Source organism: Orbicella faveolata, unplaced genomic scaffold (genome assembly GCF_042242905.1).
Source record: "Orbicella faveolata isolate gen_17 unplaced genomic scaffold, um_ofav_v1 contig_36, whole genome shotgun sequence".
NCBI classification, from domain to species: Eukaryota; Metazoa; Cnidaria; class Anthozoa; order Scleractinia; family Merulinidae; genus Orbicella; species Orbicella faveolata.
In genome coordinates, this window is record NW_028301565.1 from 1,357,835 (window position 1) to 1,373,563 (window position 15,729).

At 39.2% G+C, this 15,729-nt stretch overlaps 1 protein-coding gene across 2 annotated transcripts; it reads right to left on the reverse strand.

The window, feature by feature from the left end:
- Positions 1–4,024: 4,024 nt before the first annotated feature.
- Positions 4,025–15,414, reverse strand: LOC110053825 (serine protease 33-like). Of its 2 annotated transcripts, XM_020760114.2 has the most exons (8): positions 15,032–15,226; positions 14,681–14,916; positions 10,432–10,614; positions 9,460–9,666; positions 8,909–9,049; positions 7,614–7,739; positions 7,166–7,320; positions 4,025–6,425 (listed from the first exon to the last, which is right to left on the reverse strand). In XM_020760114.2, exons 2-8 carry the CDS (start codon positions 14,772–14,774, stop codon positions 6,006–6,008), a joined length of 1,326 nt encoding a protein of 441 aa, XP_020615773.1. In that variant the 5' UTR covers positions 14,775–14,916; positions 15,032–15,226; the 3' UTR covers positions 4,025–6,005. The 2 variants fall into 2 exon arrangements, with proteins under 2 accessions (XP_020615773.1, XP_020615774.1); XM_020760115.2 differs by lacking the exon at positions 9,460–9,666 and having other exon boundaries at positions 15,034–15,414.
- Between the last annotated feature and the right edge of the window lie 315 nt (positions 15,415–15,729).

A 15,729-nucleotide genomic window follows, 5' to 3' on the forward strand; every position in this document is an offset into this window, starting at 1 on the left:
GCGAATGGAAGAAACAAGATCGCGCGATTGGACGTTTGGGAAAATGAACTTCGGTGCAACTTAAAGGAGCTCAGTCACCTTATTTTGAGTTATTTTGGCCACATACAAAATTACCTTTAAATGGTAGGAAACCCGAAAATAACAGTTTAATAAGATAGAAAAACACCAAAGAGATAATGATAAACCATAAAGGAACAAGGATGGCTGCAGATGGAGAAGATTGACACTGATTACAAACGACGAATTTGAAAATATTGAGGCTAAACTTTTCAATATGCGCAAACCGTGACTGAGCTCCTTTAAAGCACTGCGAGAAAAAGAAAGAAAACTAATTTGCTAAAATTCGCTTATGAAAGTGTAAATTCTCTTTACTCGCGCCATCATTACCTCCTCATGTCGTGCTAGTTCTTTACTGTGTGGTCTTCTGTGTTCCATTGAGATCTACACCCGGTGTTGTAGAAAAGTACGGCTTTTAGAGCTTACATTATTAGACTTCTTATAGGGTGGTTTCTAATACTAGCATATCGATTGTTTTGTCTCGTCTCTTTACAAGTTTAAGACACTGATAAAATTATTTTCACAATTTGTCAATAAGATTTTATTAAGTCATTCCATCTTCTAGGCCTACTCAGACGTCCTTGTGCCGCGTCACGCAATCTAAGCCAAGAGCCGAGCGTAAGAGGCTATCCGTATCCAGCTTCATGCCTTCCGAAGTTTTACATTCACTAAAATAACGGGGAGCAAAAACCACAAACAGCAGGCAAAAAGTGACATTTGCAAGATTACTTCAGCACAGCCTATTTGAAGAAGGTGCCGTTGGAGCCGGGGATGGGGGCTGAGGGGTAGTCCCTTATATGAGCTATATGTGAGGCCCCAAAGGGTACAGGTTTTCAGCCGTTGAGTTATCGATTTTGGCCAGTTTGGTCATAAATAGAGTATGGTTTTCAGTTTGCACTCTACTCTTGAATTAAGTATGTTTTTTCAGAAGAAGCCACTTTTTCATCATTATCGATAATGCCATCAACAAAAGCGCGTCATGAATTATGTTTAGGGCAACTGTGCCAGCCGTATTGAATTTTTGGTCAGGTCATAAGAAGGGTAGGGAAAATCGCAGATTTGGTCATAAACAGGATAAGGGTTTTGGGAGGCGGGCCACACACGTCACCCCCACCCAATTTTTTTGGGAGTAACGTCTGATATAATACATGATTGATATATAAACAATCTGGCCAAGATTTAGGTCTGTGAGGTTTCTCATTCGCGCGTTATTGGAAAAGTGTTTTACCCACATTTATAGAGCTTTGTATGGAGACGCCATGTTGGTGCTCTTCCGAGAGGCACCAACATGGTGGTCGTAAAGTAACGGAAGCATCTGTCGTTGAGTTTTGATTCTGAAATGAAAAATAATTACTCTAGAGTTCCGACACATTGAAAGTAATAATTCTTCTAGTGCAAAAACTGTTCAGTTATCAAAAACTTGAGCGATAACCCCTCTTTTGAACTTTTTATGTCACGCAACGCATAAATTTGGAAATTCAAACGTCTTCCATAACAAAATGAACAACCCTGTCGAGCTTAAACGTTGTAAACGTCAAGTGATTAAAGGGTCTTATATCTGATGAAACTAAAACTTCAGAAGGATTTTTAATTTTTTATTTTGGAAATGATGACGTAAAACCGGCGATTTCCTTAGCCTGTAAACAGGCTTCTGGTGAGCCCGTCTCGCCGCTTCGCTCATTCTTTTGTTTCGCGCTGGCCGATTTTTTTTCCCGTCCTCCCCAGGAGCCTGTTCGCAGGCTATGATTTCTCTGCTTCACGCGTCATGCAAATCAAAGCGGTTTTGCATGGCGCATACACGGCTTTAAAGGTGAAGCAAGTCAATGTTTTGCGATTTCAATAAGGCACATTCAATAGGTCGGACGCATTGTGGACTGAAGAGAAAGAGAGTACAACAATAAATCATTTTGATGCCGTAAATATTGACCGGGAACAACACATGCAGAGAAAGCCCGAGAACACGTACTCTGGAAGACGATAAGATGATCTTCATTGCAGAAAAATTTGCACCGGTGAACGCCGGTCTTTATAATGTAATTATTATCAACGCCGTCTACCTTTCAGAGAAAAAGGGGGAAAATGGTTCCTATGCTTGAAAAGGAACAATAAGAGTTCTTCGGGTGGAGACGGCAAGCTATCAAAACTCAAGCACGTCCGCCTTTAGATTTAAACAAGAAAGATGGATGCCTGATTAATTTTCCCAAATTTTCCCAGGGCGGACCCCCATATGAAAAGGACGGGGGTGCTCGTCGTATATTTTAGGGGTTCAAAAAGCTGTTCTGGTACCTCTTATCCTCCGAAGGTCCACAGCTGCAGCGGGCAGAGGTGTGGCAGCTCTCGTAAGCTTGTAATTCTTTTCATTGTTAGCAGCTGTTATTGTTTTAGGGCTAGGGGCATTGTTTGTGTTGTTTGTTCTATTGTTCTCTCAAAGGGTAGCAAGCCATTCATTTGAGACCTTACGAGAGCTGCTTCCGTCACCCACTGCGGGAGCTTTCGCGATACCTTTTAGGGTACTGAGCCGAAAAAAAAATGTCATGAAATATTTGACAATCAACCAATTTGTAATTTTGTCTAACTTACAATCGTCTTTATCGCCATTTAAATTATGTAAGCGTTAGTTAATGTGTTGTATTAGAATGGTGCCTCTTAGGGGTCAAAAAAATTTCAAGTCACGCCCACAAAACAGGATCTTGGTACCTCATATAGGATCCGAACAGCACCACATCCTTTTTATATGGGAGGTTCCCGGGGATTAAATTTTCGGAAAATGTCAATGAAATGACTTATCTTGTTTGGTTTGTTCCGGGAATTGATTGCCCTTCATCGGGTTTTAGTGCAACGTACTATTGAGGTTAGAATATTGGAAAAGACACTTCAAGTAAGCGAAATGCTAGTTCCTGATCGAAAACGTAGCCCTCAATATGTCAATATTTTCGTCAGCTGGGCACAATATGACGACATACTAAAAGCCCGTAACGGAATCTGTTAAACTTTTCATTGTTAACTCTGTTAACCTCGTGTAGGGGTAGCTGGGACCGCATATGAACTCCTTTGCAGGGTAGGCGAGGCAAGTGGCCCTTTGAAAATACTAAGAAATGACCTCTTTCCCACTCCCCAGAGATTTCTTTGGTACCTATCATGTTTTGGCCCTTTGCATATTCTAGGGGATAGGGGATAGTTTTGTTTTTGATCGCAACATCGAAATATAGGTGGCGTCGTGTGACGTGGTTTTCTTGTAGGCGGCAAAATTCTGTACTTAGAACCAAAACGCGCCTTTAAAGAGATCAAAATGGTAAGGAATAAGCACCAAAGAAGACTCGACCGGTAGTTAAGAGGATGATAATGACTTAGTAGCAATGATATCGGCCTTCGGGTCGCATGAAGGTCTGAATCAAAGTTCTTCCTGAATACATAAATATAAACCAAAACCGCCCTACGGAACACTGTGGACAGGTTTGAAATGGACTTTTTTCTCCTTTCTCCTCCTTTCTCCTCTACGATATGGAAATATTGCTAGTTCAACCAAATATATCGCTAATTAGATTTAGCATTCTCTTCTAGAGGAATTGTTTTGGTGTTGTTTATATAAACGTTTCAGCTGACTTTTGCGTTCCCAAGAGATTGACAAGAAAAAAAATATTAATCCGGATAGCACAAATATACTTTTTGAGAACGGTTATAACCAAGGCATGATCACTATTTTTCATGAACACGATATTTATGTCGTTCACCTATTTGTTATTATGCAGCATTATAGATATTAGCCTTATTGCTGCCATTAATGAAGTGAAGTTTGCTGACTTCGCTCTTTCCGTTCGGAACTCTGGTTGCAATCGCGCAAGTCTCAATTCGATTTTTTTTTTCTTCGGCAATAATTTCCACTATAGCACTAGCCCGATTTCGTAACTTTAACGAACGTGAATCTATGGAATTACTGGAGCGCTTATTTATTACAAATAACAACAACTTATCTAAAAAAGCTTTCATAGAAAGCTCGCCAATCTTTATTGTATTTCACCATGTCGAGTCTAGTGCAGTTTCTTCTCACAAACTGAGCTAATCTGGAAATTCACCAAACTTCCTTGTCCTTCTTCGTCGCAGCATGAGTAAATGAAGATAAAACTCTCCACCCACAAAAAACCCGAAAAAACCCAATGTTTAAACAATTGTTCGTGCTCTCGACTAAGATAATTTAAAACAATTATCTTTTATGCAAACAAAAAACTCGATTTGTAGTTCAACCGTGTCGCTCCCTCTGGACGAAACTAACAACAAAAAAACTTATCAATTAGATATGTGTAACAAAACGTATTGAAATAAGCAAATGAAAAAGGTTGACAGAGAACGATATCCAAACCGTTTTCCAAATATGGCGAATGGTCAGATCGAGTTGTCTGTTATTCTTTTCATTCACAACAAGAGCAATTTTGGGTAGCCCATAATAAATGTTCACTTGAGTCCAGTTGTCCAGCTGAACAATTCTACTCGAGGTTATTGTCATTTTTCAAAACTAAGGGTAAAACGATAAACACTACACTTTGCTACGAAGTTAGAAAACGTGAATGAAAAATTCACACTAATCCTCAATAGCGCTCTAAACAATCAAGCTTTGGTGTCCCTTGATACGGAAATATTACTTTGAAAGTAGTGTCACAAGCTGGGTATAGCAACATAAATACTGTATTGGCTGTTACTAGTTTCATGACACTAGAAAATTGAGTCTTCTATAAGTGAATAAAGATGGAGAATTTTAAGCTCGGTAATGAAATGTGAAAGGTGAATTGATAAACATGACAATTCGTCCCACGGTCGTGTTATGTTGATGAATTCACCTTTCACATTTCATAAGTCTTCTATTCTCTGCACTATAACACTGAAAGTTAAGCCTAGTTCAGCTAGAGACATAACGACATAGAAAGGACGTTATCAAGTTATGTTTGCAGTGTGAACATAACGACATAATAACAACATAACATGAACTCATAACGAGTTAAGGAAAAAAAAACTGATCTTTTCTTGATTTCTTTATGCCGATCATAAGCGATTGAGTGGTTATATCATGATGTCGTTATGCCGCTACTTTACTGATTAGGAGGGTGCAAGAACTAATCACCAAGGCAAAAACATAGTAGTATGACAAGGAAGGTATGATGCTTGACGACTGTGACTTGATAAAGCGTAACAGCTAGCGCTATGAAAATTGAACAATATGAAGTTGATTTTGTCTACCCCCGAGTTTGTTTCTTTGGAGGCTTGTCCACCGTTTTTTTTAAAGAATGACATTGAAAAAAACGTTATAAAATATAAATAAAAGATTCCAATTCAAATGCAAACGTAGCAATGCTATGAATAATCAATGCAAAAATTCTCGTATATGCTAATTGGTATTCAAAAGTAGCGGTACTCGTATATTAACAAGGCTTCTCGGAGAGTGTATTGACCGAGTGAATTTAAGCTCCATGGCTTCGTACAGTAACATTCTCTTGAAATATACCTTAATTAGGGGGCCTACTGCATTTTTGAAACGTCAATCGTCTGACTTCCTCTCTCTGGTTAGGTTGATGTTGTAAAAGTTGGGTCTTTGCGTATTTCCAAAGATCAATGTGCCGACAAGTTTAAACCGATCGTTTTAAACAAGACGAGAAATGCAACCCAACTTCGTTATCACGTCTGTATAATTATATGCACACGTGTAGCTACTTGGAGCCTATACAAAAATCTCCATGTCGTGTACGATGTCCCGACATTTCACTGAATAAAGGATGGAAACAAGGGGTGCGTCGATTCCTCAAAAATGCAGTAAGCAACTAAACCTAAAGGCTTATAATGCTATCATCATTTTCTTTAAAGGGAACCAGTAAGTCAAAATATCAGATTTACACTCTGACGATCTCTGAACAGGGTACAAAACTGACGCGCAAATATTTGAATGTTGAGACTCCCTCCAATTACTGGCGGCTTCTGACAATGAAATTTATCCACTTCCTATACTTTGACACCCTCGTGTAATACGCATACTTTCTTGGTCTTCCACAACCTTCGCTCCAACCAAACAGTCCAATTACAATCCAGCGGCCAGAGCGTGGCTGCTGCATGACGAGGGGGCTCCCCACGTCTCCAAAGCAGGGATCTTTTGGCTTCTTTTTGAAGCCCGCACACAACGTGGTTTCTTTGTCAAACGAATAAATTGAAGCTTCCTTGCATTCTTTATCCGGGACAATCGGGACTGTAACCTGTCTTAGTTCGGCAGACAAAGGTCCAGTAGGTTCACCGAGCCTGATTGCTTTAGTTGAACCCCATCCTGCCACTGTACCAAACTGAAGTGGCTTTTCTAAAATCTTGTCTCGTTTCCGTTTTGGGACGCATACCTTCAATAAATTATCAGCAAAACTACTCATTTGGACTCAAGATTAATACGCTAATCTCTACAAAATAGTTAGTCTACAGTCGCATTCGGGCAAAGTTTGCTATAAATCTTCTTCAACGTTTCGAGTCCAGCGTTGGTACGACACAGTAACCTTCATGATCAACAAGGCGTTCGGGCTGCAAGTTGAGGGAGGTTTGTATCCTGATTTTAAAGGGTCCTAGTCAGCCACACCTTCGTTTTTATTTACATGCGAGAGTTTGGCTATTACATTTTATTCGGGGCATGTCGAAACGAAGGAAATCACTATGAAACTACTAGAGATAGTTAAACATACTTTCAGGAACACAACTTTTTACAGTAAAGCTATAAGGGTTCTCTGAACCATGCAATATCAATGATTTCGATGGGATCGGAAATGGCGGAGTTTGACTAGGGTCCTTAACACTCACCCATTTGGGCATTACACGATGCCCTGAAGTTTTTAATAAGTTTGAAGGTGCCCGTAACTATATATTCGTTTTTACTGTTTGATTTGTCATTAACTGATAATGTTATCCTACCTCCAGAAATGTAGTGTTTTGATATGGATAGCGTGACTTTCCCCTTTAACTGAGCAGCAAGTACGCACACCCATGAGACACTGATCAATGCGCCTGGCAGTTATAAGTGCTTAATCTCGTGCTTTTACATAATAACAAAGAAAGAAAGCCAAGCAACAACAATAACAACGAGCTCACTTACCATCCTAATATGGTCATTAAGCCTAACGGGCTTCTCCAACTCTAACAGAGCGATATTATGGGCCATAGTAGTTCGGTCGTATCCCGGATGCAAAACGATCCTTTTCACGGTGACTGGCGTTTCAGTACCGTCCAGTTTGTTACGGTTGAATTCACCTAATGATTCATAGAATAATTACAGGCTGTTGAACATCTTAACTATTAAAGGGCCAACGAGAGAAAAAAAAAATAGCGAATCAGCATGCATTTCTTGAGGAACAAGACGTATATAATACGGTAAGGGTTTTGGTTACGGTTACATGTACAATATGGTTGGGGCCAATTCCTACATTGTGATGATCGTCGCTTGATGAACGATTTAAAATTCACGGCGGAGTCTGGTTGATGCTGTCTGGAAAAATGCCTTGAATTAATATTATCAATTTATTGAGCAAACATGATTTACGTACCTAATATCACTTGAAGTCTGTTGGGTTTTATGGGCGTTACGCCCTTTTTGACTTGAAGAACGTTTGCTACTGTAAGAACCCACCCTGGTTTAATGAGCGCTCCGTTGAAGAGATAGCTTTTTCTTCCTAAAAGGTGAAAAAAATATACATAAATCTTTCATATTCAAGGAGCTTGTCTTACTGACCATGAACGGGTCTGAATGATTTTCATTAAGACGGTATAAAAAGACTGCTCACAAACGTTATGTCAAGAGATGACTAGAACTGATCTCCGCCCCGTATTCCCAGCACTTGCCCTCATTTAGATATAATTTTGCCAAAAAAAGTCATTTTACCTTGTAGGAACACTGCACTGTTTTTCATGCCGTTTGATTTAAGCTAAAATTTAAGTTGCACGAATCAGCCGCTACGTGTGTCAGTTCGAGATATTTTGAAAGCAAATTTTTAAAATACCGCTAAAGAGCAGTTTTTGTCAACATTTTCTATACTTAAACCCGTTCGTTCCCCTTTTCATAAACCTTCAGCCTTGAAAAAAGATGCTCCTTTAATTAGGACAGAACATCTCCATAAAGTCTGAAATAAAGAATGACTCCGGCTGGAGACGATGCATGAAAACAAGATCTAGAGGCAGCGTTGTTAACACAACTAGTATATTTTGTTACGGTATTGTTTTCTTAGATGCGGTTGTAAGCATCAGGAATTACAATATATCTGTAATTTTATTTAAGCCGGCTTTAACGTCATGTATCCCCACGTCTGAAGCAAACGTCAAAAAACCACAACGGGACCGCACAAGTCGAAGTCCATGACCTAGCTAACATTGTTGCGTGAAAGTGTCTTATAGAAACAATAAATGAACATTTGTATCATTTCATTTGTGATTAAGAGATACCGCAGTCGAAATCCGGCAAAGATGATAAATGACATAAGTAGTAATACGCGTTTTTAATCTCAAATACGAGATTAACAAAAACATACCCCAAACAAAGGTATTAAGCCTCGTAACAGCTTGCTGCCCGCAGTCTTTTGCCACACACATCTAAGCTACCGTAAAAATTCACCTTCATGATGATCTCAGTTTATACGCCTAGTAATATGCTGACAGAAAAACCTTTCCAGTTATACCCATACTCCTTTCCTTCACCCGAATCTTCTAGTCTATCTATCTTCTATTTCTTCAGAATTATTCATTAACGAACGGGAATCACTTAAAAGCCAGAATCAAAGTGATCTTGGTGGGAGCGAGCGAAGCTTCATGCGTTTACTGGCTAATAGCTCCAAAGTGGAGTACATACTTGTGCTGTTGTAGCTGATGGCGACCTGCCAGGGCCAGGCTCCATAATCTGAGGATATCCCTCCCACAATCCGTCTGATGCGTGTCGCATTCTTTGAATTTCCCAGCGTACCACAAGTGTGCGGTGAAACTTTAGTCTTTTCTACACCAAAGTAAACGATCTCAGTTACAGTTCTATTTACTCTAATAACAACTTACATAACACACTTAAGAGCCATACTTATTAAGAGCCATACTTATATAAATTGATAGAAGGAGCTAGCTCAAACTGTTTCCCCCTGTTACATAGGATAGTTTACTTTTGATTTATCGAAATAAACGAGCGATCTTCCTTTCTTTTCCAGACAGCCTTTCTTAAACGAAATCATGGGCTCCTAATGAAATAGGAAAATAATTTTCCCCTTTTAGTATCGCTTTACTTGGACATTGACCAAAAACCTGCGGTGCACCAATACGGTTGCATTTCTCACAAAACTTAGCAAGTTCACGGAAAAAAAAAAACCAAAAAGAAACGGTTTCTCATTTATCCTCCCTTTGCTCTTTGTCACTTACTTCGGAACAGAGCAGCAACCATTCGGTATTTACTAGACAAGCATAACTTTCCATCGCCATGGTAACCCAGCTTGCACTTGCAGTAGAACGACCCAATGGTGTTGAAGCACGTGGCCTTCGCGTGACATAGATGATTGTGCTCGACCTGCACGTCATTGGTGGTGTAAGGGTTTTCGTAATCTTCGTATTCAATGCATTCGTTGATATCTGTATGAAAAAGGAGGGATTAACTCTATAACACCAGATTGGGAGCCAGAGCACAGCGTCACGTAATCAGCAGTACAGCTATGTCACGCAATGGAAATGTGCACGCCTCAGCAAAACCGTAAACTAATAGCCAAGCTAAACAAGAGTTGAAAATTCTCAGCTACTTTCATTGATCCACAATAGATCGGTTTGCGACCTTTATGAAAAGGTGAACCGCCATGGGAAGCTTATAAGCTTTACGGAACTGCCAAGGCGGTTTACCTTTGTGAAAGTTGACTTAGGGCACAGGTGTTTCACTTTCCCGTCTACTCACAGACTACAAAAGCGTTGCAGCATAATTGCTAGGATTAATTTTCAAATCTGATCAGCCAAATTATCTGTCTTTCAGGGGTTATTTCACATTGGATATACTGATGTTTTGGGACTATTTTCGTTTGTACCCTTTCCAAAATGGCGGACGTCAGAGAGAACGCAATTGAGAACCTTTCCATCGCAAAACAATCCAAGCATTTGTAGTTTGTTTTTGACGTTATATACTCTTCCTATTGTGCAAAAGCATAGTCCAGTCGAACTTACGTTTTTTTTCGTTGAAGGAACCAACCAAAACAAACCTCAATGTGGATCAAGGAAGAGTCCTTAGTTTGCAAACAAATATGAGCATTCGTAAGCAAATACTCTTTACTTAAAAGTCAAACGTTTGCGATAAGCGCCACGTGCACACCATTGGGACGTTTTGCTGTAGAGTAGTCTGCCAAACGTAATTACCTTCACAAGTTGGCAAGGTTCCACTCCATTTTTTATTCTGCTGACACTGTCGTAACCTGGTCCCTGCGGTGAGTCTAAATCCCGGATTGCAAAAATATTCAACCTTGGCTTTGTAGTCGAAGTCTTCTCCCACACGGAAGCCATTCTTTGGGACACCAGGATCGTCGCATGTTTTTAATAGAGCTATGAAAAAGAAATTGGAATATTAAAGATGATAAAAGACGACAACATAAAGGTTTCCCGCACTTCCTTTAATTATTATTCTGGTTTCATGTATTCTCTGCGGGTTCCTGTAATTAATTTTATGCTATTTACATGTATCAATCAAATTAATTTTAAGTCGGTTTTGTAAATGCGTGACCTTGTTAGAATATTTAAGCCTTATAAACCGTATAATAATGATAATGATAATAATAATAATAATAATAATAATAATAATTTAAGTCAATCTAAGAAAGCGAGAATGAAACATTAGTGATGACGGCTCTCTTTTCGTGCGTGAGAAATTCTGGAAAAGTCGGATAAAAAAACATACAGACAAACAAACAAAAAAATGGAACTTGAGAAACCGAGGTTCGCGTATAATGTAAAGCTTGGCCAATAGTAATTTCACAAAGAGCTTGACCTTTTTGACTATCTAGAGTTACCAAGGTGATATGAGACACCTCTATCCTGAAGAACTGGACGGCACTCATCCAGTAATCAGCTGATTAGTCACTGGTTTTTGTCATTTGATCAAGCTAACACAGCAGGCGCTTCCGGAGCAGGGTTGTACAGAAATATCAGCAGGGTCAATAAAGAGATTCGCACGAGCGAAGGAGTATTCCTTTCTTCCTTCTGTCGCTTTCTATTCCCTTATAATCTACCCCAAATTGTAAATTGTACAATCCAAAACTACTTTAGCCGAATTGGAAGAATTGGCAAAAACAGCTTGGCCATTCCTCCAAGCTGTTTACGAACCGTTGAAGTTTTAACTGAAACAGGTATAACTTTGTGCTTTTAAAATGATTACACTCTTTTTTTTTTTTTAAAAAAATGAACGTGTAATTTTGAAGCCGAGGCTGAACATCCTCATTCATATTTTTTTGCGATTTGAGCCTGAAAACGTTCTTAGATGCTTACAACATTACATTTTACTAACAGTAATTTCATTCGTGAAGTTTTTAGTGGTTGCATTAAGTACAGACTAAGTTCGACAACAAACTGAGATGTTCTTTAGTGTATCATGCAATAAGAAAACCATATTTTTAATGTTGAAAAAAGCACTTGGATTATTTTCCTGTTCGACTACAGTTTTGGCCGGATTTATTTTACCTTTATTTATACTTCTCATTAAAAAAGAAGAAGAAGAAGAAAAAACAAAACATAAAACAAAACAAACGCTATGAACAAAATAAGAACGCCTTAACGTTGTTATTAAAAAGGTTCCTATTAAGTATAGTTCAAAAACAAAAACTCGTTCTGCTGATTTTAATTCTTTCCACCTGTCTGTTGGTCAGCATTACTACAAAGTTTTACATTAACAATGTTTGATGCTTATCTCTAAGCCTATTTCTATGAGAGCGACAAGAATGATAAAACGAAAATGTTTTAGCTTGTCTCCATCTGACGCGAAATTCAAAACACTTGTACAGTGCCACTGTGTGAATCGGCTAAAAAATAAAATGCTCGAACCAACCTTAGAATCAAAATGGTTGACCTTACCATAAAAAGGAGTGTGCATCCCGTCCAGCCCTCGGCCACGTTTGCGAAAAAGAAAATTCAGCTGATACCGGGTAACGTATTAGCCATAAGAAACGTAATATTTCCTCATTCTCTCTCATTCCTCATTGTGGCCCGCAGGACACATAAGGCCATAGCATTTCTCAAAAACGTGACTAGAGCGTGTGGCACCCAAGGAAAAGGATTATACCCACTTCCAGAGGTACGCAAGAACAGTGTTTGTGTTCTTTATAGAGGACAACATTAACCTTGTGCGCCTTCTCCAGCTGTTTTGTAATCTCCCTAACATCCTGGGTAGCACATTAGGTACTTCCTTATTACCTTTTCATGTAGCTTGAGACAAATATCATCATATACTACACGAATAATTGAAGCACTTGACACAACTAACCAGTGATCGAGATTTTGCAAAATTTCCAGGCATATTGTGTTTGCTATGTCTGTTATTTTTATTTTACAGGATAATAAACCTAATGAGATTTATGTCAGGCAAGCGAGGTTAAGAAAGGGAAGTTTTGTTGGCGCCAACTTTAGATTATCCTGCACGCTCTTCACCGTCCGTGGCCGCGCGCAGCATTCACTCGCACAGTCGCAAGGTCATTTCAATGATTGATGACTAGGCATTAAACGCTAATTTAATTTTGTTCTCTCAATCACTAGAAACGTCCAGCAACAAAGCGCTCTATTTATTCTACCACACAAGAGATAGATAGTTGCGAAATTTGCTGCATTTTGATAATATCAATATTTTGGCCGAAAATAGAAGAACTGAAACGAATTAAAGCTAACATGCGTCCCGGTCGTTTAGCTTTACAAAATGTACTGTACAGATGGGTGCTAATTATACGGTGGGAGATATCTTTTGATAAAACAAACGGCGTTATACAAAAGGTTATCTTCATTTTGTGAACACCTCTTGATCTACAGCAGGATTTAACCACAGAACACTTTGCACTCGTTATACCGCCGAAATTAAAATGTAGGTTCAACCCTTGGGTTATTCCGGAACCGCACACTGAGGCAGACGGCAAAATAAATCAACATTTTTTAGTTTCCTGTTTACAACTACGCAATGAAGAGAGGCCGCGCGAGGGACACAGCACGACATTTTAAATGAAAACCTGAACGGAACATCGCGGCTACTAAAAGACACTCCTTTGTGTGGTCTAAAACACAACCAAATCGGTACAAACGTAAAACACTCTCTCTGATTTGTACTGTGGTTTAAAAATGTTTCAATGGACATTTTGCGTATTTTAGACTTCATTGTAATTAAATCCACGTGACCCTCAGTAGATGCGATCTACCAAGAAATCAGCTGAAACGTCTTCAAGTATTAAACTTCAAATGAAAACCACACGAAAAAACTTTAAGAGAAAATGAAAACCACACGTATAAATTTTCGGACGCGCTAAACAGACGGCGCCACTCACGATAGAATAAGTCAAACAAGTTGTCTTTTTCCTCGTTGTCATCGATATGACATCGTGTTGCGCGAATTCTAAACAGCGCTTCTACTAGTTTACCTCTAGTAAATCGCCAGTAATATAACCTTCGACAATTTTTAAAAAGGCCTTTCTTTCTTGTTTTCTTTTTCCACAGAGCGGTTTGTACTTACGAAACACGATCGCTAAGACAGATTTATTTATTCTATGATTTGTTGAAAAATAGAAACTTGGGTAAACTGGAACGATTTAGACATGGCGGTTTGAACTCTTTCAACGGTCATTTAATGCCATACTTCTTTAATGTCCAATTATTATAAAACCTGGATTCTTGTGTGCTAATAATATCGCGAGGAATGACAGAATGTCTTCCCAGTTCTTTTGAAGAGTAGAAGATGTATATTTTGACCTTTTTATTGTTCTTATTTTGAACCCCAATGCCCGTTATACAGTGTCAAATAAGCCAGAATCTCAAAGTTGCTTGACTATATTAAACGGGATTAGGCGGCGCGTCCAGTCGATAGCTTCATATAACAATGTCTTTGATTTCTTAACCAACGTATCACGAAGAAAGCTTTTGATAATTAACAAACGCTATTGAAGTTAAGGTAAACAGCAAATACAGATTAAGATCGAATCTGCTGCTTTTCCTTTTGCCACAATCTTTGCAGGAGAACAACTGATTTTTACTGAAATTAACAAAATATAGAAACAAAAACCATCATTGCTCTTGGTACTACTCGTTTAAAAGTAAAGAATTCTGGCCGTCGACGCAACGTCAACCGTAAACACGTCAACTTTAAAATAAAGAAAAGCGCTTAGTGCCGAAGATTCGGAATTTTAGTAGCTAAACTATATTCTTATTCTACATCTAAACGGCAAGGAGAGGAAAATTCAGCTGCCCAATGCGATGAATGTACGTTGAAATTTCTGATCCAGATCAAAACGGGATCTCGACATGCACGCAGTTCTCCACAGCTTAGCTTCAGAACTTTGCTTGCACGTGATATCCAATTTAACAGACTCAGAAATGCACAAAAGCGTTCAAAGGATGCTAGAAATGGCAGAAAGCAAGAGATTACCTTTGACTGTCTTTCTTCCGAAGGAGCTCACTTCTGCTGCTCTCAACGCTAGCAATCCAAAGAAAAATACGAGAAAGTGGCTTGGTAGGGTCATCGCTGATTCCACAAAGCTAATCGTACTTGCTCTGAGTGGAGTTTGACTTTTTCTCAACGCAAAACAAGATAATTTGTCTTGAGATATTTTCAAATGACGTCAGCTCAGCAGTCTTTTGCTGTGAAGGCGTTAGAGTGAAGCCCTGCAAGAAAAAAGAGAAATGCAAGCGGCATGAAGCAACGTAATCTTCATCAAGATTGTAACAAGAAACCCATTTTCTACAGGTATCTGTGGACGTGCTCGCATATGATATCAACACCTGGTGGGAGGTCCTTGCTCCAGAGGCGCGAGCTGCCGCGTGCTATCTGGCTAATAATGTTTATATTGCATAGCTCAAACTTGTAACTTTAATAAGTAACTTCTCCGTCGGCGTAGAAATGGAAACTTATGTGGCGCACATGTCATCCAAGATATTGGTTCGGTATTGAGTTGCGCTTTGCTATTCTTGGATGGCCTCATTGAGCTAGAGCACTTGAAACGGAAGCTGTGGTTACCATGAATCAACATACACGGCTTTTATTCAATTTACTGAAAGAAAACGGAAATCCAGTGTCACGAAACTTTCCTGATATCTCGTCCACCCTCAGTTTACACCAAAGAGTTTTATAGTTTGAGAGAGAAAGAAAGTCTCGCGTTCCCGACACAATTCTGCGACTAAATGGGGGCAGACAGATCTACAGCGTAATCTGTCTTTGGTAGAGCTTAAAACTGATGTAAGGGTAGAACCCTTCCTTTTGCAAAGTTCCCGTGAGAACATACGTAAGAAAACCAGATGATGCGGTTTCTTTAGCTTGAACTATTTTTTTATTCATACTATTGTATAACAGACTGCTGCTAGTTGTTTTCGAATATCACACGTGTACGATAAGTTCTAAAATGGATTACCTTTCCGGACTTTTCCTGACTACCGAGAGACTGGGTAAGCGGGAAACTCGGAAACTCTTGAGCTCTGTGG